General features: G+C 38.3%; 1 protein-coding gene across 4 annotated transcripts in view; it reads left to right on the top strand.

The window, feature by feature from the left end:
- LOC128689331 (DNA polymerase alpha subunit B) overlaps positions 1-20,896 on the top strand; it is an 81,916-nt gene extending 61,020 nt beyond the window's left edge. For 3 of the 4 annotated variants that reach the window (XM_070086064.1, XM_070086063.1, XM_053777504.2), the window contains 8 exons: positions 6,773-6,991; positions 7,520-7,693; positions 7,877-8,032; positions 14,190-14,304; positions 14,635-14,866; positions 15,252-15,446; positions 20,071-20,257; positions 20,545-20,896. In XM_070086064.1, coding sequence (XP_069942165.1) covers positions 6,773-6,991; positions 7,520-7,693; positions 7,877-8,032; positions 14,190-14,304; positions 14,635-14,866; positions 15,252-15,446; positions 20,071-20,257; positions 20,545-20,688 — 1,422 coding nt within the window. In that variant the 3' untranslated portion in view covers positions 20,689-20,896. Of the gene's footprint in view, positions 1-6,772; positions 6,992-7,519; positions 7,694-7,876; positions 8,033-14,189; positions 14,305-14,634; positions 14,867-15,251; positions 15,447-16,519; positions 16,616-20,070; positions 20,258-20,544 lie in introns of those variants that run through there. The other variant, XR_011392127.1, reaches the window with a different exon arrangement.
- Positions 20,897-22,720: the final 1,824 nt, after the last annotated feature.

Genomic DNA, 22,720 nt, shown 5'->3' with positions numbered 1-22,720 from the left:
AGACTGGTATTGCAGACGGGAGGAGAATGAAATTAGTCTCGTAACTTTCATGGTCATGTATGTACTCGCATCAGGGGTGACATGTCCAATGTTACTGGGTACCTGATGTTTGCAGCATTGATGACCAAGTGGACTAGGCGTTTCGAAGCTGTATAGCCCTTGTGGCTTAGCGCTTCTTTTTGATTATAATAATAAGGCGTTTCGGAATTTTGGAGGGCTTTTCACGAGGCGTGCTAAAGAATCGGGGGTTCACCAGTCCAGTCGCAGTATTGTTAATTGCTTAAAACTGCTCGTTTGTGGACACTGTGTGTGTGTGTGTGTGTGAGAGAGAGACAGAGACAGAGACAAGCTATGGGGGATGGAATTTTTCAGCTCAAGTACTTTCTCGCGTATCCGTGCATCATCAGGAGCTGTACAGTGTTGCAGGCGTAGCAACAGGAGAAATGAGGGGAGGTTTTCTCAGAGTAAGGTAGAGTGGTGACAACCGCTAGCTTCTCTCAGATGGCTGGTGTCACCACCAGTAACCACGCTACCTTGCTATGAGAAGACTTCCTCTCGTTTCTCCTATTGCTACTCTTGCAGAACTGCAATGCTCCTGATGTTGCACGGAGATGTGAAAGTACTTGAGCTGCAGATTTCCATCCCCTGACCTTCAGGATTTGGCGTATAATGTAATAATTAGCTGAGGTAGTTACAGGTCGTGACACACTGAATGTCTGTCGACATTCAGTTGTTTGTGACCTTTTGGAGGCTACACTGGGTGAGTGTAGAGGTGAGCTGGAGGGGGTTAAGGTCGTTGAGATAGTGAGTGATGGTGTCGAGGGCGTTGCTACTATCTTTCTCTACAAGCATAGCTCATTTCCCATGCTCATCTTTACAAAGGATTGTCTTCCTTTTTGCTTTATACTTTCTCTCTCTCTCTCTCTCTCTCATATCTATTTCGCTCCATTCTCTCTACATGTCCGAACCACCTATTATATTCACACCACACATTGCCCTCAGACATGACATATATATATATATATATATATATATATATATATATATATATATATATATATATATATATTATATGTATATTATATGTATATATATATATATATAAATCGCAAACGAATGTTTGTGTATACACATATGCATGTAATAAGCTTACAGTAAACAGGTGATATCACAGTATGCAGAACAACCACCGTGAAAAATGGTGAACTTCCAAGCGCTTTCGTGATTTCTCACATTATCAAGGAACAGTTCCTTGATGTGTGAAATCACGAAAAGGCTTTGAAGTTCACTATTTTATTCATAGTGTATGTTCTGCATACACATATGCATACATACAGAACAAGCCACATGTGGATGGAAATCTTCAGCTAAAGATTTCTATCCCCACGTGGCTTGTTCTGTATTGTTAAGATTGATTGTACTGCAGTATGCATACATATACATACACCCAGTAGCGACCAGCGAAAAGGTGGGACCAGGAGCTGTGAATCGACCCCTACAAGTATATACAGGTGAGTACATATAGGTGAGTACACAGTGTACAGCATGGGAGCGTGTGGTGGCGGCGGCGAGGTAGTGGAGTGTGATGGCGACCTTGGCAGCGTTCACTCACCTGGGCGGCGGCTGGCAGGCTGCTGTTGCTGTTGCTGCTGCTGCTGCTGCTGCTGTTAGCACTAATGGCCATCCCGAACCCTCAACACCTGGCTACTCTCACCTTTTGTTGACCTCGTCTCGTGGTTTGCCCATCTTGGCGGTGCTGGAGAGTAGTAAGAAGTAAGAGAAGTGTGAGGAAGCGGAGAGTGGCGGCGGTGGTGACGCCACGCGGGAACATCAGCTTGCCTGGCGCGCCCACCTAACTCTTCTAGGAATGTCAATTGTGCTTTTATGCTCCACGTTAAAGCTTGTCGTTGGTGTGGCTTTGTCCCTCTTGCATGGAGACGTTTTGCCGTGGGAGAGCCCAAGATGCGTGACTGGTGCTGGGTGGGTAGGGTTCTGGTGCATGCTGATTCCACCATGACTAGATCCATACTCATCTAGCAACAGACACCACCACCACCAGGCCTACACTGTGATCATGCTTCATCCATTATGATATTCATCACTTAATGTTGAGTTGTTCAGCACATGAATTGGGTTTCCTAGCAAATTTATATTTTAAATGTCTTTCAAAAAGCTAACTTCATCGTTGAACAATACTGAGTCAGTATTTTGATGGGCTCATTATGAAGTCTTAAACAAAGGGAAGGCAAGCTCAAAGGGCGTATGTGCATGGAACAAGAAATGGTGGGAGTGGGCGCGTACAAGGTCACGTTGGCAACCATCTGGATGTTGGTTCACACCTGGTTAGGCAGCTGGTGGTGCCCCACTCAACCACATCTTCTACCTTTCCTTCAACAAATATCACTAGTGTGTTATTTTTAATATTTTTTTTGTTATTACCACTCGTGTATCATCTTTCCCATACAAATACTGTATATATATATATATATATATATATATATATATATATATATATATATATATATATATATATATATATATATATATATATATATATATATAATTAAAGGACCCCAATGGAAATAAATCACTCTGACTTTTTTGGGTTATCCCAGGTTCTCTACACATATGCTGCTATGTGTGATAATTCTATGTAACTGTATTTGTGTATACCTGAATAAACTTACTTACTTATTAGTACTTTTGTAACTTGATGAGTGGATGAGTTGGATGAAGGTCGGGAGGATATTAGCCTCTTCCAGTCCCAAGTGTTCATACGTCTGGCAACCTCTCCTCTCCTCATTTACTACCTTAATTTCCTTGTTAGGTTCTTAACTTCAGTTTCTCAGCGCTTTTTGTCAACTTATAAATACTGTTTTCTTTATTTTATGTTGGGTTTGGGTACATTACTTTTTTTAAGAACTTGTAGTTGTCCATGTACAAATAAAAAAAAACGTGATTGGCAACAATGTGACTGAAAATAACCAGGAAACTTTCAAATCTTTATCATTATTACTCGTGAACCCTCAAGGGAGCGCCTTAAAGTTACCCCTTCACTGGCATCAAGGCACTTTCCTTGATTCAGGGAGCTGGATTTAACCTCCCCTCTTTTAAATCGAACATGAATGCCTCCCATCCCCCCGGCGATATATGACCCCTGCGGGGTTAGCGCTTCCATGTGATTAAAATGAAACAGCAGTCGTGGTGTGAGAATGAACTTTATACGGATAAAGCACACACTTTTTTTTTTACTTCACCATTTCCTGTAATTTGTTATGATATCCGGTGTGTTTGGAGTTTGGCAAAATATCGATCTGTGGTGTAAGCATTTCGGCAAACAAAATTATCCATTTATTAACCATCCACACCTCAATCAAGGGAGGCTCCTTGAAGCTGGTGAGGGGTTTTTGATCAAAGGAACTGAACTTCTGCTCCCCTTCCCTGGATCACACCTGTATGCCTCTTTCTCCCTAGGTGCTGTATGACCCCTGTGAGTTTAGCATTTCCTCATGAATATAATTACCCAGCCAGTTCATATTAAGGTATAAAACGATTAATAATGTTACTACTAATGCAACCATGGCTTCGGTGCATTCATAATGATCTTGAACATGACTCGGAAATTTTCATTTTTATATGAGTTCATGGCATACTGAATTATATGTGCAGGATTTTGGTCACTGCATGATCTACATAGATCTGTGGGTTATGGAAAGCTTGAGACCCTTTGCCAGGACTGTCCTGACGAATTAACCTAACTGAGCTGCTTAATCACAAAGCTCTCTCCTTATCCCACGAGTCTTAGTACATGCACAACAAACACTACATATTACAGCATAAATTTCTAATGCAGATAAGTATCTATAATACACTAGTTTTGGAAGTTTAGGCCTATCAGAAAAAAAAGTTAGGAACCGATCAGAAAATGTATTTTAGTTATTGCACAGAATCTAATAATTCCACGTTCATTAACTGTTAGTAAACTGTCAAATTTGCACCTACACAAGCTGAACCTTAGATATCCTTTTCTAAAGAGTGGGCCATTAATGATTGAAACCATTCAAAATGGGCATGCAAAGTTATTTTACAGAAAAATACTATTACTGATTAAAATAAAATCAGACACGCTGCACATAACTGAGGTGGTAGTGAAGAAACTGCTGGGGAAACTAGATACCTCAAAGGTAGTGGATCCAGATAATCTCTCTCCTCGAGTCCTGAGGGAGGGAGCAGATTCATTGCGTGTACCACTAACAACAATCTTCGATAACTCTCTTGAAACAGGGCAACTGCTTAAGGTGTGGAAGGCAGTCAATGTAGTCCCGATTTTTAAGAAAAGACAGATCAGTGTTACTGACACATATGTGAAGTTATGGAGATTATCAGGAAAAGTGGTGGAGCACCTAGAAAGGAATGGTCTCATACATGATAATCAACATGACTTCATGGAAGGGAAATCCTGCTTCACAAACCTATTGGAATACTATGACAAGGTAACAGAAATAAGACAGAGAGGAATGGGTAGACTGCATCTTCTTGGACTGTAAGAAGGCTTTCAACATAGTATCACACAAGAGACTGGTTGAAAAGCTAGAGGAGCAGGCAGGAGTATATATCTGGAGAGTATATCTGGAGAGAGTTCCGGGGGTCAACGCCCCCGCGGCCCGGTCTGTGACCAGGCCGCGATGCGACCAGGATGCGACCCACACCAGTCGACTAACACCCAGGTACCCATTTTACTGATGGGGAACATAGACAACAGGTGGAAAGAAACACGTCCAATGTTTCTACTCTGGCTGGGAATCGAACCCAGGCCATCTATAAATATATTAAACAACCACGGTGACATCACACATCCTTGTCTAAGGCCTACTTTTAATGGGAAATAATTTCCCTCTTTCCTACATACTCTAACTTGAGCCTCACTATCCTCATAAAAACTCGTCACTGCTTTCAGTAACCTACCTCCTACACCATACACCCGCAACATCTGCCACATTGCCCTCCTATCCACCCTGTCATACGCCTTTTCCAAATCCATAAATGCCACAAAGACCTCTTTAGCCTTATCTAAATACTGTTCACTTATATGTTTCACTGTAAACACCTGGTCCACACCCCCCCCCCCTACTCATCTGCTATCCTATTCTCCGTCTTACTTATCCCCTCTATAACTTTTTACTCAACAGACTTATCCCCCTATAATTTCTGCACTCTCTTTTATCCCCTTTGCCTTTATATATGTAATACTTACATAATTGTTAAAAAAAATAAATTTGTGAATATTTTTGTTTGGAATGGATTAATTGTATTTCCATTAATTCTTATTGGAAATATTAATTTGGTTATCGGCCGATCTTTTGGAATGGATTATGGTTGATAACCGGGGGTCCACTGTACTTTAAATATTGTAAAATCTAAGTGTTCTTATTCTTGTCTATTTTGATAGGATTTTTATTTTTCCATGCACATTGCATCATTCTCCATGAATTATTTCTACTGTGATCAATTTGTCTTGTCTGCGTGCATGCAAGATACTGTCTAAGCACATTGTGTAATTATACAGGTAACTAGTTTCACTCTTACTGTAATTTTTATTAGAATTTGAATTAATGTAATAATGTTTAATACAGGAGGGCCTCACTTTACAGCACTTGGTTTTATGACATTTTGCTAAAATGCAGTTATTTTCAGTTATACCCAGTCTTCATTTATTCAGACTTCCTCTAATAAATATATTCACCACTCACTATAAGCTAAGAATGAAAATATTTTAAGTAATGTGTGTACTGTATATGCATTTTTTTTTAGGCCTAGCTTTGTTTCTTAATACAGCCTCTCCTCGTTTAACAATGGAGTTCCAATACTAAGACCATGTTATTAAACAAATTTGTTGCTAAGTGAGGAGCATACTATAATGGTAGTAGGTTTGTGTCAACCATCTTTGATATTGTTTTAATGTCACCTTTGCCCCATTTATACATTTTTCGTATATTTTTAAATGTTTATACAGTAGTGTACTGTAGTATATTGAAATAAACAGAATAGAGGAAATCAGCTCTAATATACATTATTTAGGTATAAATACTGGTCAGAGACTCATTGTAAGTCTGAGGCATCAGTAAACAAGTATGTCACTAAGTGAGGAAAGGCTGTATATGGTAGTCTAAACATGTTATCAAGCTTTTATATGCATTTGAAAGTAAAAAAGCCTATGATTCACTTTACAGCAATTTCTGCTTTACAGCAGTAGCCTGGAACCTAACCTGCTGTATAAGCAGGGCCCTCCTGTACTATCTGTGTTAACGTGTGTTCTTATTCTTATGTAACTAATTATGATTTTATCTGCTTTATATACATTTCTTAAATATTCATGTAGTCTTATTTTATTGTGAAAATCATTATAGTCTTAAATACATATGTGTAAAATACTATAGTCCTTCTAGATGTAAGTGAGGTTTAAGCATGCCCAAAATGCTCTGCATAACTAAGTGGTTTTCCAGTTTTCCAGTTTTCTACAAACGGTGTACCATGTAGAAATAAATTGATTATCTTGTACATTGTCAGAATGTGCTGAAGTGAATGGGTTTGCCATTATACATCTTGACAAAAGAAATAAGCCAATTAGGTCTAATGATACCCTTTGCCTGTTCAATGACAATATGGATTCTGTTACTTTTAGAAGTGGGCAATGGAATCTACATGCCACTGTTTCATTTGCATGTGTTCAGCCAGGATATATGTAACTGCAATATGTTTTACTCTTCCACAGACGAAGAAGCGGCAGTTAACGCCAGATAGCGGTGTCACAAAGCGCCATGTTGGTTCTGCTCGCTCCATCTCTGCCCAGTTCTCACCAGCAACACTATCGCCCAGTGTGGCAACTCCTTCCCGCAAGTACTCGTCTAGAACAAATGCAGGATGCATTGTGGCAACCTATGGGGACCCTAGCAAAGCTTCTTGGAAGGCTAACCCTGACTTCACCCCAAAGGTAAAAGAATAACAAAAACTGTAGCTAAACATTTACATGTTGCTGTTTTATTTCAGAAAGAACATAGTTTAGATGTGAAAAAAAATGCTCAACAGACACTTTTAAAACAAAAGACTTTTTGCAGTATTGTTTCATCTGATGAATTTAATATTCTCACAAGGCAAAATATCTGTTAGGAGTATTACTAAAACTAATTTTAAAAGATTTTTTTTTCTTTGTTTCCATAATTAAGGCAGTGCTTTTCCAACTTGTTCACTTGTGCATCCCTAACCCTTCATAGACAGTTGATTGTTGAATAACATGGCAGCTTACATCCTGAAAACTGAGTGAAATTAAAAAAAAAAAGTATCTTTATTTTGGATACATTTCACCAGTCAGCGGCTTCAGTCCAATATTGAAAAAAAGGTGGAAGATGAGAAGTTTGAGGTAATCAGTCCCTCAGCAAGTTCTACTTACCCATGACAGTGATGAAAAAAGGAGAAAAAAAAAATTATTTATTCATGTACACGTACATTTTCTGTTTTCCAGGTAAAGCTGCTGGCCATGGGAGGTGACAAACCTCTGACCAAAACGTACAAATACATGTTTGAAAAAGTGAGGGATGCAGCTGAGGCCCTAGATGACTCTATTGATGCCTTAGCTGAGCAGATAAAAGATTCTCTTGGCATTGAAGAATTTTCTCATCTTAAAGTTGCTAGTAACGTATGTACAAAAGCAGTTAATATTTTTTGTGATGAAAAATGCCTAGCATATGAAGAATTCAAGAGATAATTTAATGCCATTAATGTGTGAATAACAAGTGTTATGATTATCTATTTTTACTTACAGAAGTCAAATTATGTTCTACAGTCTTCAGCAATTTTAATTTTAATATTACACCTGCAGGAGAACATATTAGTAGTGGGCCGCATTTGCTGTGACAGTGTGGGTCGACTGAATGCTGCCTCAGTACTGCTGGAGGGTTCACAGGAGACCTCCTTCGGCAATACAGTCCCTGTGGATCTGTCACAGCTTTCCGAGTACTCTCTCTTTCCTGGCCAGGTTAGTTATTCCCATGTGTTGTACAAAGTGGTCAGGTAAATTTGCAAGCTGTGTGTGGTATAGTTTTGCTGCACATTTTATGGGTTGGTAAGCTTTAAAGAGGTTCAGTCCCTTTAATGAGCACAAAGGTACATATACTTTTATACAAAGGAAATTGTGTGTAATATATTTGATATTTATTTGGGACTATAAATGTATTAATTCAAGGATTATGTGGAGTAAAAGATTGGTTGTGAAAAGTGGGTTATAATAAGCGTGTATGCACCTGGAGAAGAGAGAAGTGTAGAGGAGAGAGAGAGATCTTGGGAAATGTTGAGTGAATGCGTGGGGAGTTTTGAATCAAGTGTGAGAGTAATGGTGGTTGGGGATTTCAATGCTAAAGTGGGTAAAAATGTTATGTAGGGAGTAGTAGGAAAATTTGGGGTGCCAGGGGTAAATGTAAATGGGGAGCCTTTAATTGAGCTATGTGTAGAAAGAGATTTGGTAATAAGTAATACATATTTTATGAAAAAGAGGATAAATATACAAGGTATGATGTAGCACGTAATGAAAGTAGTTTATTAGATTATGTATTGGTGGATAAAAGGTTGATGGGTAGGCTCCAGGATGTACATGTTTATAGAGGGGCAACTGATATATCGGATCATTATTTAGTTGTAGCTACAGTTAGAGTAAGAGGTAGATGGGAAAAGAGGAAGGTGGAAACAACAAGTAAGAGGGAGGTGAAAGTGTATAAACTAAGGGAGGAGGAAGTTCGGGTGAGATATAGCGACTATTGGCAGAAAGGTGGGCTAGTGCAAAGATGAGTAGTGGGGGGGTTGAAGAGGGTTGGAATAGTTTTAAAAATGCAGTATTAGAATGTGGGGCAGAAGTTTGTGGTTATAGGAGGGTGGGGGCAGGTGGAAATGGAGTGATTGGTGGAATGATGAAGTAAAGGGTGTGATAAAAGAGAAAAAGGTAGCTTATGAGAAGTTTTTACAAAGCAGAAGTGTTATAAGAAGAGCAGAGTATATGGAGAGTAAAACAAAGGTAAAGAGAGTGGTGAGAGAGTGCAAAAGGAGAGCAGATGATAGAGTGGGAGAGGCACTGTCAAGAAATTTTAATGAAAATAAGAAAAAATTTTGGAGTGAATTAAACAAGTTAAGAAAGCCTAGGGAAAGTATGGATTTGGCAGTTAAAAACAGAGTAGGGGAGTTAGTAGATGGGGAGATGGAGGTATTAGGTAGATGGCGAGAATATTTTGAGGAACTTTTAAATGTTAAGGTAAGAGAGGCAGTAATTTCATGCACTGGTCAGGGAGGTATACCATCTTTTAGGAGTGAAGAAGAGCAGAATGTAAGTGTGGGGGAGGTACGTGAGGCATTATGTAGAATGAAAGGGGGTAAAGCAGCTGGAACTGATGGGATCATGACGGAAATTTTAAAAGCGGGGGCGGGGGGGGGGGTATAGTGTTGGAGTGATTGGTACTTTTGTTAAATAAATGTATGAAAGAGGGGAAGGTACCTATTTTGGTACTTTTGTTAAATAAATGTATGAGAGGGGAAGGCTAGGGATTGGCGGAGAGCATGTATAGTCCCTTTATATAAAGGGAAAGGGGACAAAAGAGACTGTAAAAATTATAGAGGAATAAGTTTACTGAGTATACCAGGAAAAGTGTACAGTAGGGTTATAATTGAAAGAATTAGAGGTAAGACAGAATGTAGGATTGCGGATGAGCAAGGAGGTTTCAAAGTGGGTAGGGGATCTGTAGATCGTGTTTACATTGAAGCATATATGTGAACAGTATTTAGATAAAAGTAGGGAAGTTTTTATTGCATTTATGGATTTAGAAAAGGCATATGATAGAGTGGATAGAGGAGCAATGTGGCAGATGTTGCAAGTATATGGAATAGGTGGTAAGTTATTAAATGCTGTAAAGAGTTTTTATGAGGATAGTGAGGCTCAGGTTAGGGTGTGTAGAAGAGAGGGAGATTACTTCCCAGTAAAAGTAGGTCTTAGACAGGGATGTGTAATGTCACCATGGTTGTTTAATATATTTATAGATGGGGTTGTAAAGGAAGTAAATGCTAGGGTGTTCGGGAGAGGGGTGGGATTAAATTTTGGGGAATCAAATTCAAAATGGGAATTGACAGTTACTTTTTGCTGATGATACTGTGCTTATGGGAGATTCTAAAGAAATATTGCAAAGGTTAGTGGATGAGTTTGGGAATGTGTGTAAAGGTAGAAAGTTGAAAGTGAACATAGAAAAGAGTAAGGTGATGAGGGTATCAAATGATTTAGATAAAGAAAAATTGGATATCAAATTGGGGAGGAGGAGTATGGAAGAAGTGAGTGTTTTCAGATACTTGGGAGTTGACGTGTCGGCGGATGGATTTATGAAGGATGAGGTTAATCATAGAATTGATGAGGGAAAAAAAGGTGAGTGGTGCGTTGAGGTATATGTGGAGTCAAAAAACGTTATCTATGGAGGCAAAGAAGGGAATGTATGAAAGTATAGTAGTACCAACTCTCTTATATGGGTGTGAAGCTTGGGTGGTAAATGCAGCAGCGAGGAGATGGTTGGAGGCAGTGGAGATGTCCTGTTTAAGGGCAGTGTGTGGTGTAAATATTATGCAGAAAATTCGGAGTGTGGAAATTAGGAAAAGGTGTGAAGTATTAGTCAGAGGGCAGAAGAGGGGTTGTTGAGGTGGTTTGGTCATTTAGAGAGAATGGATCAAAGTAGAATGACGTGGAAAGCATATAAATCTATAGGGGAAGGAAGGCGGGGTAGGGGTCGTCCTCGAAAGGGTTGGAGAGGGGGTAAAGGAGGTTTTGTGGGCAAGGGGCTTGGACTTCCAGCAAGCGTGCGTGAGCATGTTAGATAGGAGTGAATGGAGACGAATGGTACTTGGGACCTGACGATCTGTTGGAGTGTGAGCAGGGTAATATTTAGTGAAGGGATTCAGGGAAACCGGTTATTTTCATATAGTCGAACTTGAGTCCTGGAAATGGGAAGTACAATGCCTGCACTTTAAAGGAGGGGTTTGGGATATTGGCATTTTGGAGGGATATGTTGTGTATCTTTATATGTGTATGCTTCTAAACTGTTGTGTTCTGAGCACCTCTGCAAAAACAGTGATAATGTGTGAGTGTGGTGAAAGTGTTGAATGATGATAAAAGTATTTTCTTTTTGGGGATTTTCTTTGTTTTTTGGGTCACCCTGCCTCGGTTGGAGACGGCCGACATGTTAAGAGAGAGATATTTGATATACAGTACAGTAGAAGCCCCATATCCACTGATTCAGTATTTGCGGTTTCAGTTATCCATGGTTTACTGTGGCCCAAAAATACCCCTTAATTTTGCATAATAATGGCTACAAAGTGGAAAAGTAGAAAGGCTGGCAATTCTTCAAAGCCTAAAAGAAGCCATGAAGTACAGCCTCTCCTCACTTAGCAAAGTACTCGTTTACCGACCAGCTTGGTAATTTAGAAAGATATAAATCTAGGGCAGGCATTAGGAGGGGGATAAGGTCATCTCATGAAAGCTTGGAGGGTGAATGTAAAGGAGGTTTTAAATGGTAAGGGCTTCAGCATCAAGCAGGTATGTGTGAGCATGTTATGTGAGAGTATGTAGAGATAAGGGGTTTTTGAGAATTGATGGGCTGTTAGCCCTTTGAGGGTCAAGAGGCCCTCTCTCAAACTCGTCCTCAGGGTCGAAAAGTTTTTGAAAAAAAAATTTTTTTTTCCTTATGAAATAATACAGAATCTTTTTCCGATCATAATGACACCAAAAGTATGAAATTTGATGGAAGATTTACGGAATTATGCTCTTGTGAAGTTAGCGGTCTCGAAGTGGACGATTTCGCCCACTTTGAGCCCTGTTTTCGGCCAATTCCAATGTTGCAGTTGACTAAAATCATAGTTATTTCCCCTAGAACTCCATTTGTTCTATTGATTGAGTACACGAATCGGCCCATTTACCAATTTCAACTATCTAATAAAGTGGTCAAATTAGCAATTTGGGCAATTTCACACAAATTTCAAAAATGCCAATTTCAAAATAGGGACTAGAATAAACAAGACAGACATTAACCCTTTCAGGGTCCGTCCCGTAGATCTACGGCTTTACGTTAAGGGTCCAAACCGTAGATCTACGTCATGAGCTCAGCTCACTCTGATAAACTGTGAGTGGTACATTTGGGCCTAGATATGAGGGAATACATCTATGTGGTATGTGTGCACCACATAAAACAGATCCTGCAGCACACTGTGTATAATGAGAGAAAAAAAACTGAAATCATAATTTTTCGATTAAAACAGCGACTTTGCAGTGTTTTTTCATATGTTTTTTATAGTTGTATTTGGGATTTCTTGGTCTCATTTGATAGAATGGAAGACATATTACAGAAATAGAGATGATTTTGATTGGTTTTAGCACTGGAAATGGCTTGAAACTGAACTAAAATTAGCAGAAATGTTAAATTTTTGCCGATATTCAAGAGTAAACAAACGACCTCACACGTCTAATACACGCCAGCTGGTGGGTCTAATATGCATTCACAAATATGGTGATGATATTTATACAATTATTACAGTATTGCATAACAGTAAATCTTCTATTTTTTGGTGTGAATAAAAATTCATTATGTGAATAAAAATCAAAATGGAATTTATTTGTAAAGCCTCAAAACGTAACTAATGAACAGAGGAAATGTTAGTTTAGTGCCAGGAATACCTACATTGTTTATTCTGAACCCTATTTTGAAATTGGAATATTTTGAACTTTGTGTTAAATTGGCCAAATTAACAATTTCCGATCACTTTAATTTGTAGTTGAAACAGTTGACTTGGCGATTTCTTGTGCTCAATCGATAGAATAGAAGTAATACTAGTGAAATAGCTAAGAATTTGGTTGACTGGAATAATGTAATTGGCCTAAAGTGGGAGTCAGTCTGCAAAATCGCCGATTCGTAAATATCACTGACACATCAAAATTCGTGAGAGCATAATTTCGTCAATTTTACATCAAATTTCGTACTTTTTGTTTTATTACCTAAACAAAAAGATTATCTACCATTTCATAAGAAAAAATAACAAATTTTTTTTTTTTTTGAAAATTCTTGGACACTGGGGCACCACTTCAGATTTGGGCCTTGGACCCTGAAGGGGTTAATGGCACTAAAATAACATTTCATCTGTTCATTAGTCACATCTCTAGGGCCCTCTTGCATTACTTTTGCTTTCCATTTTGTATTTTTATTCGCACAGAAAATAGGTTTTCTGATATGTATACTACTGCATCATTGTAAAAAGGGTATAAATGATATCAGTGCACTTGTGAAAGAATATTAGACTCGCCAGTCGACGTGTATTGGACGCGTAGCTGGATTTGTTTACTCATGAACATAGGCAAAAATCGATCATTTTCACTACTTTGAGCTCAGTTTCAAAGTACTTGTCATCGTGAAACCAATCAAAGTCATCTCTATTTCTGTAATATATCTTCCATTCTATCAAACGAGAATACAACTATAAATACCATACGAAAATACACTAGAAAGTTGCTGTTTTAAGCCAAAAACACAGTTGAAGTTTTTTTTCTCTCATTATGCACAGCATGCTTCAGGATTTTTTTTTATACTGTGCACACTGACTACACAGACCCATTCTTTCATATGTATGCCTGCCAGCTTTCTTCCACCAGATTTGAAGGCACTAGAATTTAGGTGTACAAGTACGTGACCGACCCTGGCTGCAATGACGTACTTGTACGTGACCAACCCTCAAAGGGTTAGGGCATGAGCATGGTAACTTTTATTGAAAGCATTTAAGAAAACTAGTTAGTTGGATCCAAGTTCTAGACTAAAAGTACAGTGCCTGTACTCAAGGATGAGCAGGGATGTTGCAGTTTGGAGGGTTATTTGAATTTTGATATCTGCACACTTCTGGCAAGACACCTATTGAATGAATGATGAATGTGTTTCTTTTTCTGGGTCACCCTACCTTGGTGAGGAGACGCTCGTTATAAAAAAAATTGCTCGTTTGTAACGTGGCCATGTGTTACCTTGTGTTAATCTCTCTTTAACAAGATAAGACACATTTATTTTATTCACTGCTATATTTTAGTGTTGTAGATGGTTCAGAGAACCGACAAGTGTTATTTATAGTGCAATTTATAGATAGTTGGCATCCGAGGCCTGAACACAACCGGTGACAAAATAATTGCTAAGGAGTTGGTGCCTGGAAAATTGCTTCCTCCCTGCACTGTCCCTATTACCATCACTAATGATACAGGTAAATCAATTTTTCTTACTCATTGCTTTGATCAAGATAGACTGTACTGAATATTTCATGTTAAAAAATACATCAAGATGGAAAATTAGCAGTAAATTTTGTGAATATCTTTTTTGTGTTTTATGATAATTTCCAATATCTACTTGAAAGTTTATATATACCGTATAGATTGATATTTGAGTAGTTTTCCCTTTAGTTTTCACTCTGCATTAATCTGTTTATTGGAACGTATAGAATAATGTATTCTTGTTGCCTAAATGAGCCTCCCATACAAAATTGACTAAAATGAAATTATAAATTCATTGTGTATCTTTCATCATACATTTGCAGGTCCTATCCAAGTGGTAGTGGCAAGTGGCCCATTTACAACAACAGAAAACCTGCTTTATGAACCACTCACAGATCTGCTGACTGATTTGCACAAGGATCCCCCACATTTGCTTATTCTTTTTGGCCCATTCCTTGATGCTGCCCATCCACTGATAGTGAACAATGAGCTGGGAGAAACTCATGATGCAGTATTTAATAGATGTATTCGAATTATTACATCTACACTAGAAAAGTGAGTCTTGTCATAATTTTCCTATAATGTTTGATGTCAGACCAATTTTATACATACATAATTTTTCTCTATTCATCAGTGCTTACCCCTTACATTCCACTGACACATGTTGTCTCCATTCATTGTTTTCCACAAAAATCTATATAATTCTTTATGAATAGGATCAAGCTTTTTATATACATGTAGGCTTATCTTAGTAATAAATTACAATTGCACCTTTTCTGCACTTATTTGTAGCATTCTGGATTTTCCCTTCACCTGTTTTCATTTATTTTGACTAATGAAGGTAACTGATGATGGTTTTAAGGCTCATGGCTTTAGGATTATGCATTCTTAACTATTTCAAATTTTTGCTATTGGAAAATTTATAACTTTCTCTCCACAGCTCGGTAACTCAAGTAATTTTGGTGCCATCTAACCGTGATGTATGCACCCCCATGGTTTACCCAACTCCTCCATATGAAGTGGGGGGAAATATTACCTGTGTGAGTGATCCAGCACTCTTGGATATTGAAGGTGTTGTTGTGGCTCTTACTGCTACAGATACATTGTTTCACCTTGGGAAGGAAGAAATCTCTTTGTGAGTTTCTCTAAAGGTTTTCCTTAATTTTGAGATGTCTTTAGTCAGATTTTTTCTCATTATTCCTCTACTTCATTTACCAAAAGTTGCTTAAAGTATGCATCAGAGAGCGAACCACAAAATAATATATAAATTTATCCTTTTAAAAGAAAACTTATGGGAGACCTCCTGTCATTAGAATGGAATGCAGACTGGTGTATTAAGAAATGCTAATAACATATCCTTAAGATCATATTTGGTTTTGAAAGTAAACTTAAAGTAGCCAAAATTAGCTGCAAATTTTGCGGTATGTAAAAACTATTTTTTTTGGGGGGGGGGGGGGGGGTACCTTGGTTTGGTGGGCGATGGCCATAGAGGTAAAAAAAAAAAATGGATGAAAGTACACAAGTACATACACATTCGATATCTATATTTGATACATTTTGAGCCTAGCATCTTGGTCACTAAATGATGCAAAATAGTAAGAAAGCCAAGGCAAGGTGTCCCAAAGAAGAATACATTCACTAACATTCATTCAATAACCAATTTTCAGAAGTGAGCTGAAATCACAATGTTACTTCCTTTTTGACAGTAACATACCCACCCCTTCAGAGTGCATTCACTGCCCTTTCCACCTCCAGGACTAGTCTGGCTAAACAGTTTCCCTGAATCCCTTCATAAGTTTTCATGCTCACACTCCAACAACACGTACATTAAAAAATCACTTGTCTCCATTCACTAACACAAGCCTGCTAGATGCTCAAGCCCTAAAACTCAAAGCCTCTCTTACTCTTTGCCCCTCCATCCCTTATTGGAACAACCTTCCTACATTCCACTCCAGATATGGAGACCCTCTTCATCAGTCTATCCCTCTCCATCCACTATACATGCCTAAACCTCCTAAGCCCTCTGAATTATATATACCCTTTGTGATCTCACATCACATTTTAATTTCTTAACTCTGAATTCTCTGAATGATATTCACACCACATGTTGCTCTCAAATATGCCTCCTTGTTGCACCCACATAAGTGTTGGTACCACCGTACTCTGGTGCATTCACCTTTTTGCTTCCATAAATCTTTCTTTCCTCAGATAATGCAACACCATCCACATTTTTACCCCTCATCTATTCTGTGGTTCACTTCATCTTGCATAGACCCATCTGCTGACATGGCTACTCCCAAATATGTAAGTACAGTACATCCACTTCTTCCATACTTCCTTCCTCCCATCTGATAATTTGTTTCCCTCATCATTGCTTTTTTCAACTTTGTTTTAATTTCCTTCTATTATACACCCTCCCCCCTTTGACTCTGATCCAATATCTTTTGATCCCACACCCCTTCCCATCACCATATCATTCACTCTTTTACAACCCTATCAATATACATGGATTTGGAAAAGGCGTATGACAGGGTGGATAGGGGGGCAATGTGGCAGATGTTGCAAGTGTATGGTGTAGGAGGTAGGTTACTGAAAGCAGTGAAGAGTTTTTACGAGGATAGTGAGGCTCAAGTTAGAGTATGTAGGAAAGAGGGAAATTTTTTCCCAGTAAAAGTAGGCCTTAGACAAGGATGTGTGATGTCACCGTGGTTGTTTAATATATTTATAGATGGGGTTGTAAGAGAAGTAAATGCGAGGGTCTTGGCAAGAGGCGTGGAGTTAAAAGATAAAGAATCACACACAAAGTGGGAGTTGTCACAGCTGCTCTTTGCTGATGACACTGTGCTCTTGGGAGATTCTGAAGAGAAGTTGCAGAGATTGGTGGATGAATTTGGTAGGGTGTGCAAAAGAAGAAAATTAAAGGTGAATACAGGAAAGAGTAAGGTTATGAGGATAACAAAAAGATTAGGTGATGAAAGATTGAATATCAGATTGGAGGGAGAGAGTATGGAGGAGGTGAACGTATTCAGATATTTGGGAGTGGACGTGTCAGCGGATGGGTCTATGAAAGATGAGGTGAATCATAGAATTGATGAGGGAAAAAGAGTGAGTGGTGCACTTAGGAGTCTGTGGAGACAAAGAACTTTGTCCTTGGAGGCAAAGAGGGGAATGTATGAGAGTATAGTTTTACCAACGCTCTTATATGGGTGTGAAGCGTGGGTGATGAATGTTGCAGCGAGGAGAAGGCTGGAGGCAGTGGAGATGTCATGTCTGAGGGCAATGTGTGGTGTGAATATAATGCAGAGAATTCGTAGTTTGGAAGTTAGGAGGAGGTGCGGGATTACCAAAACTGTTGTCCAGAGGGCTGAGGAAGGGTTGTTGAGGTGGTTCGGACATGTAGAGAGAATGGAGCGAAACAGAATGACTTCAAGAGTGTATCAGTCTGTAGTGGAAGGAAGGCGGGGTAGGGGTCGGCCTAGGAAGGGTTGGAGGGAGGGGGTAAAGGAGGTTTTGTGTGCGAGGGGCTTGGACTTCCAGCAGGCATGCGTGAGCGTGTTTGATAGGAGTGAATGGAGACAAATGGTTTTTAATACTTGACGTGCTGTTGGAGTGTGAGCAAAGTAACATTTATGAAGGGATTCAGGGAAACAGGCAGGCCGGACTTGAGTCCTGGAGATGGGAAGTACAGTGCCTGCACTCTGAAGGAGGGGTGTTAATGTTGCAGTTTAAAAACTGTAGTGTAAAGCACCCTTCTGGCAAGACAGTGATGGAGTGAATGATGGTGAAAGTTTTTCTTTTTCGGGCCACCCTGCCTTGGTGGGAATCGGCCGGTGTGATAATAATAATAATAATCAATAAATATGCTAAAGAACCATTGTGACAGCATGCATCCTGAGTCCTACTTTCATTGGAAAATAGTCACCTCCCTCCTACATACCTGATTCTACACCTCACTACATAAAAACTCTTAACTGCTTTTAGTAACATACCTCCTATTCTCTGCAATGCAACATTTGCCACATAGCTCCCTTATCCACTCTCGTCATATGCCTTTTCTAAATTCATAAATGCAGCAAAATACTCTTAACACTTATCTAAGTATTTCTCACTTACATATTTCAGTGTAAATACTTGGTCTATGCCTCTCCCTACCCTTTCTAAATCTTCTCTGTAATCCTGCTTTGTTTTACCCCAAATCCTTTTTGTAATAATTTTATCGTAAACTTGGTATCCTCAAAAGGCTTTTCCCTTATAATTCGTAGATTCTCTCATATCCTATTTCCTTATCCAGGGGAATTATCTGTGCTTTCTACCAATCCTTTAATACGTTCTTTTCTTTCATATATATATTAAACAAACATATCAGCTAATCCAACACAATTTCCCCCACCTGCTTTTAGCATCTCTATCTTAATCCCATCTTTTCCATCTTCTTTACCTACTTTCATTTTTACCCCCTTCATCAAGCACTTTTCCCACATCCACCCCAGGCTTCTCACTCTTATATAATGTTATTCCTCCCTGCCCTATGCATGAAATTATCTCTAACATTCAACTCCAAAATATCCTCTCCATCTTTCTAGTAACTCCACTTCCCTATCTCACATCTTCCCCCCCTTTTGTTTTTAGCTGCTAAGTCTATTTGCTCTCTATGCTTCCCTCACCTTATCAATCCCTCCCTCCAAAACTGTTTCTTATTTTCAACAAAATTTGCTGATTAAACTGTCCCATTCTCTCATTGGTACTTGTTTTTTTTTACCCCCTCTCTGCTTTTTTTTTTCTTTTTAACTGCCTCTTCCTTTCCAGTTGATCATTTTTATATTTTAAAAACCTCTCTAATGCAATTTTTTTTTTATCTTGCACTTGCTCTACCTCATCATTGTGCCAATCAGTTTCAGCAATGCATTCTTCAATTTACCCCATACCTCCTAGAGCACTTCATTTCCTGCATATTCTATGGCCCACCTTTTCCCTGATAGTTGATTGTATCTTAACAAAACCCTCAACTTAACTCATTTGCTTTCACTTCCATCTTGCCCACTGCTGCCAGACTCCTTGTACTCCATCTTTCCCTTACTCACACCATAGCTACCACAGGATAATGATCCGCATATATCACTCTAAAATCATGCATATCCTAAGTGTACCCATTAACCTTTTATCATATAAGTTGTCTAATAAACTGCTTTTCTTGTGCTTTGTATCATGTCTTGTATACTGTACTTATCCTCTTTTTTAAAACAACTGTTTCTTGTTAACAAACAACTTTCTACACACAATCAAGGGCTTCCATTTTCATATACTCCTGGCACTCCAAACTTACGTACTACACCATCTACAACCTTCTCATCCATGTTAGCAGTTTTGATCCCCAACAATGATTCTCATATGGCACAAAACTCCCTAGCATTATCATTAATGGTTTTGATGTGAAATAGATTAATTGTTGCACCTCCCAAATTGTAGATATAATGTGATTACCTATAACATGAATAAATCCACAATAAAACAGAAGACAAGGTGAGCAATGTACAATTTAACTTTCATGTTTGGCCAAAATATACTGTTATCTAATGTTTTATTGTTTCAATGTGGATTTTTTTTTTGTTGTTGATTAGTGTTTCATTACACCTTTGTGCTTTGATCAATTATAGATCTTTAAATTGTCTAATTAGTAATTAATATATTCACAAAAGAATACAACTAGCATGGATCATTGATTTCTAGAGTTAATGAGTTATTACTAATTTATTTAACAGCCCGCCACAAGGCCCAGATCGATTGGGCAGGCTTACTCGTCACCTCTTAAAGCAGCAGAATTTGTATCCACTTTACCCAGGGCCAGAGGGTATCTGTATTGATCAAGAACAAGCTGAAATTTATGCACGACTTCCATACAACCCACATTTGCTCATTCTTCCATCCGATCTTCGATACTTCATCAGGGTTAGTCCTTGCTTTTAAATGCTTTAAGAAAATTAAGTTACATAAATTACACAGCTTGGGGAAATTTTGTCTTAAACTTAAGTCAAGAATCAAGTTGCAGCAATTCCTGAGTTTAAAATTAGAATGGTCTACCACAGATATTATGGATAATTAATTATAGCTATTATCTAACATTAATATCCTTTAAAATTAAGGTTATATTAAACAGGATATCAGTAAATTGTCATAAAGAATATTAAAAAAGTTTTAGGATATTATCCATTTTAATTTTACTGCTTTCACTACAGGACTTGGAAAACTGTGTGGTTCTGAATCCAGAACGTCTAGCCAAAGGTCTTGTGGGAGGTACCTATGCCAAGTTAGAGCTCCATCCTCCAAAACATGAAAAAACAATGGTTGGCTCTGTGAATGCACAAATAATTAAAGTTTAAAAATTTCTGGCAAAGGATTTTAACACTGCTTAGAAAAAAAAATTGGCTTCAATTGTAAATGCTTACAGAAAATTTAAAGTCTTACCATACCTTATGAATTACTTTATCTTTACCTAACTAGGTATGTACTCAAAAATGGCAAAAGTTAATTGCAATGAAATTGCCAAATACACAAATATTGTATTAAAAATAAATACTTATTTTATTATATATGTTTTTATTACCCCTCAATCTTAACATAAAATTGTAGGAAAAAATTAACACGAGTGCAGCTGTTAAGATAGCGAGCCAATAAGTGGATAGAAAAAAGAAGAGGCTTTCATTATTATTATAATCAAGGGGGAAGCACTAAACCCAGAGGATTATACAGCACCTGGGGGGGGGGATGTGGAAGGCATTCAGGCTTAATTCGGGGAACTGGAGCACAGATCCAATTCCCTAAATCAAGAGCCCCTCACCAACATCAAGGAACCTTCCAGAGGCTTTTATTACAATACTGTTTTACTCAAGGGAAGCTTCATGAAGCTGTATAGAAAACCTGTATTTACAATGTATGTACACCACCTTTGGAAATAGGAGGCAATCTGATATGATCCAAGGAGAGTAGATTCAGTTCTGGTCAGGTGAATAGCAAGGTGAGGATCCAGGTCATACTATTTGGGATGCACTAGCAGGTGCCATAGAAATTGAGCAAGAGGCTTTGCAATTGCAAGTGTACCCTAGTTTTGCTCTATAGGTAGGCCTAGATGACAAGCTTCCATACTTTTTTGTAATTCAATCATTTTCAGGTATGAGATGGGCTTTGTCACAGGCATTATTACATTCACAGGGGAGTGCTGAGCCCACAGGGGTCATAAAGCATAATTTATTGCATCTGACATTTGGAATGATATAAATTCTAGCCACGATGCTAGATGGATTACAGACAAGGTCCAGTGATATCCTTAACCCTTTGACTGTCGCAACCCCCAATCCTGAGGTGTCTCCTGGTGTCGCAAAATTTAAAAAAAAAAAAATTATTTTTTCTTATGAAATGATAGAGAATCTTTTCCCGATTGTAATGACACAAAAAAAACGAAATTTGATGGAAAACTGACGGAATCATGCTCTCGCGAAGTTAACGACCTCAGCGATGTTTACAAATCGGCGATTTCGCCAACTTGGAGCCCTATTTTCAGCTAATTCCATTGTTCCAGTCACCCAAACTCATAGCTATTTCTTTAGAACCCCATTTTTTCTATCGATTGAGTACAAGAAACTGCCCATTTACCGATTTCAACTACCTAATAATGTGGTCAGAAATTTGGAATTTGGCCAATTTCACGAAAATTAAAAATATGACAATTTCAAAATAAGGTCCAGAATGAACAATGCAAACATTCCTGGCTCTAAAATAACATTTTCTTTGTTCATCAGTCACATCTCCAGTCCCCTCTGATATTATTCTTGCTTTCTATTTTGAATTTTTATTCAAACAAAAAATAGAAGACTTACTATTATGCAGACTACTGCAATACTGTAATAATTGTATAAATAACATCAACCCATTCGTGACTGCATATTAGAATGGCTAATTGGACATTTATTGGAAAATGGCATCATTTGTTTACTTTTGAACATTGGCAAAAATCAAACATTTCCCCTACTTTGAGCTCCATTTCTAGGTTCTTTTTATAGTAAAATCAATCAAAATCACCTCTATTTCTATAATATGTTTTCCATTCTATCAAATGAGACCACGAAAATGAGAATACAACCATAAATACTATACGAAAATAGACCACAAAGTTGGCATTTTAATTAAAAAAAACGGTCGGAGTTTTTTTTTTTCTCATGCACTGCGTGCTCCAGGATTTTTTTTATATGGTGCACACTGACCACAGACCCATTCTCTCACATGTGGGCCTACCAGCTTTCTCCTGCTTGATTTGAAGCCGCTAGAATTTATGAGTATATATACGTCAAACACGGTACCTCATAAGACGTACATATACGGCCGCGACAGTCAAAGGGTTAATGGTTTTGTATGAGA

This window comes from Cherax quadricarinatus, chromosome 18, assembly GCF_038502225.1.
Source record: "Cherax quadricarinatus isolate ZL_2023a chromosome 18, ASM3850222v1, whole genome shotgun sequence".
NCBI lineage: Eukaryota > Metazoa > Arthropoda > Malacostraca > Decapoda > Parastacidae > Cherax > Cherax quadricarinatus.
The sequence above is the reverse complement of the archived record's forward strand: the minus strand, read 5'-3'. Positions and strand labels throughout refer to the sequence as shown.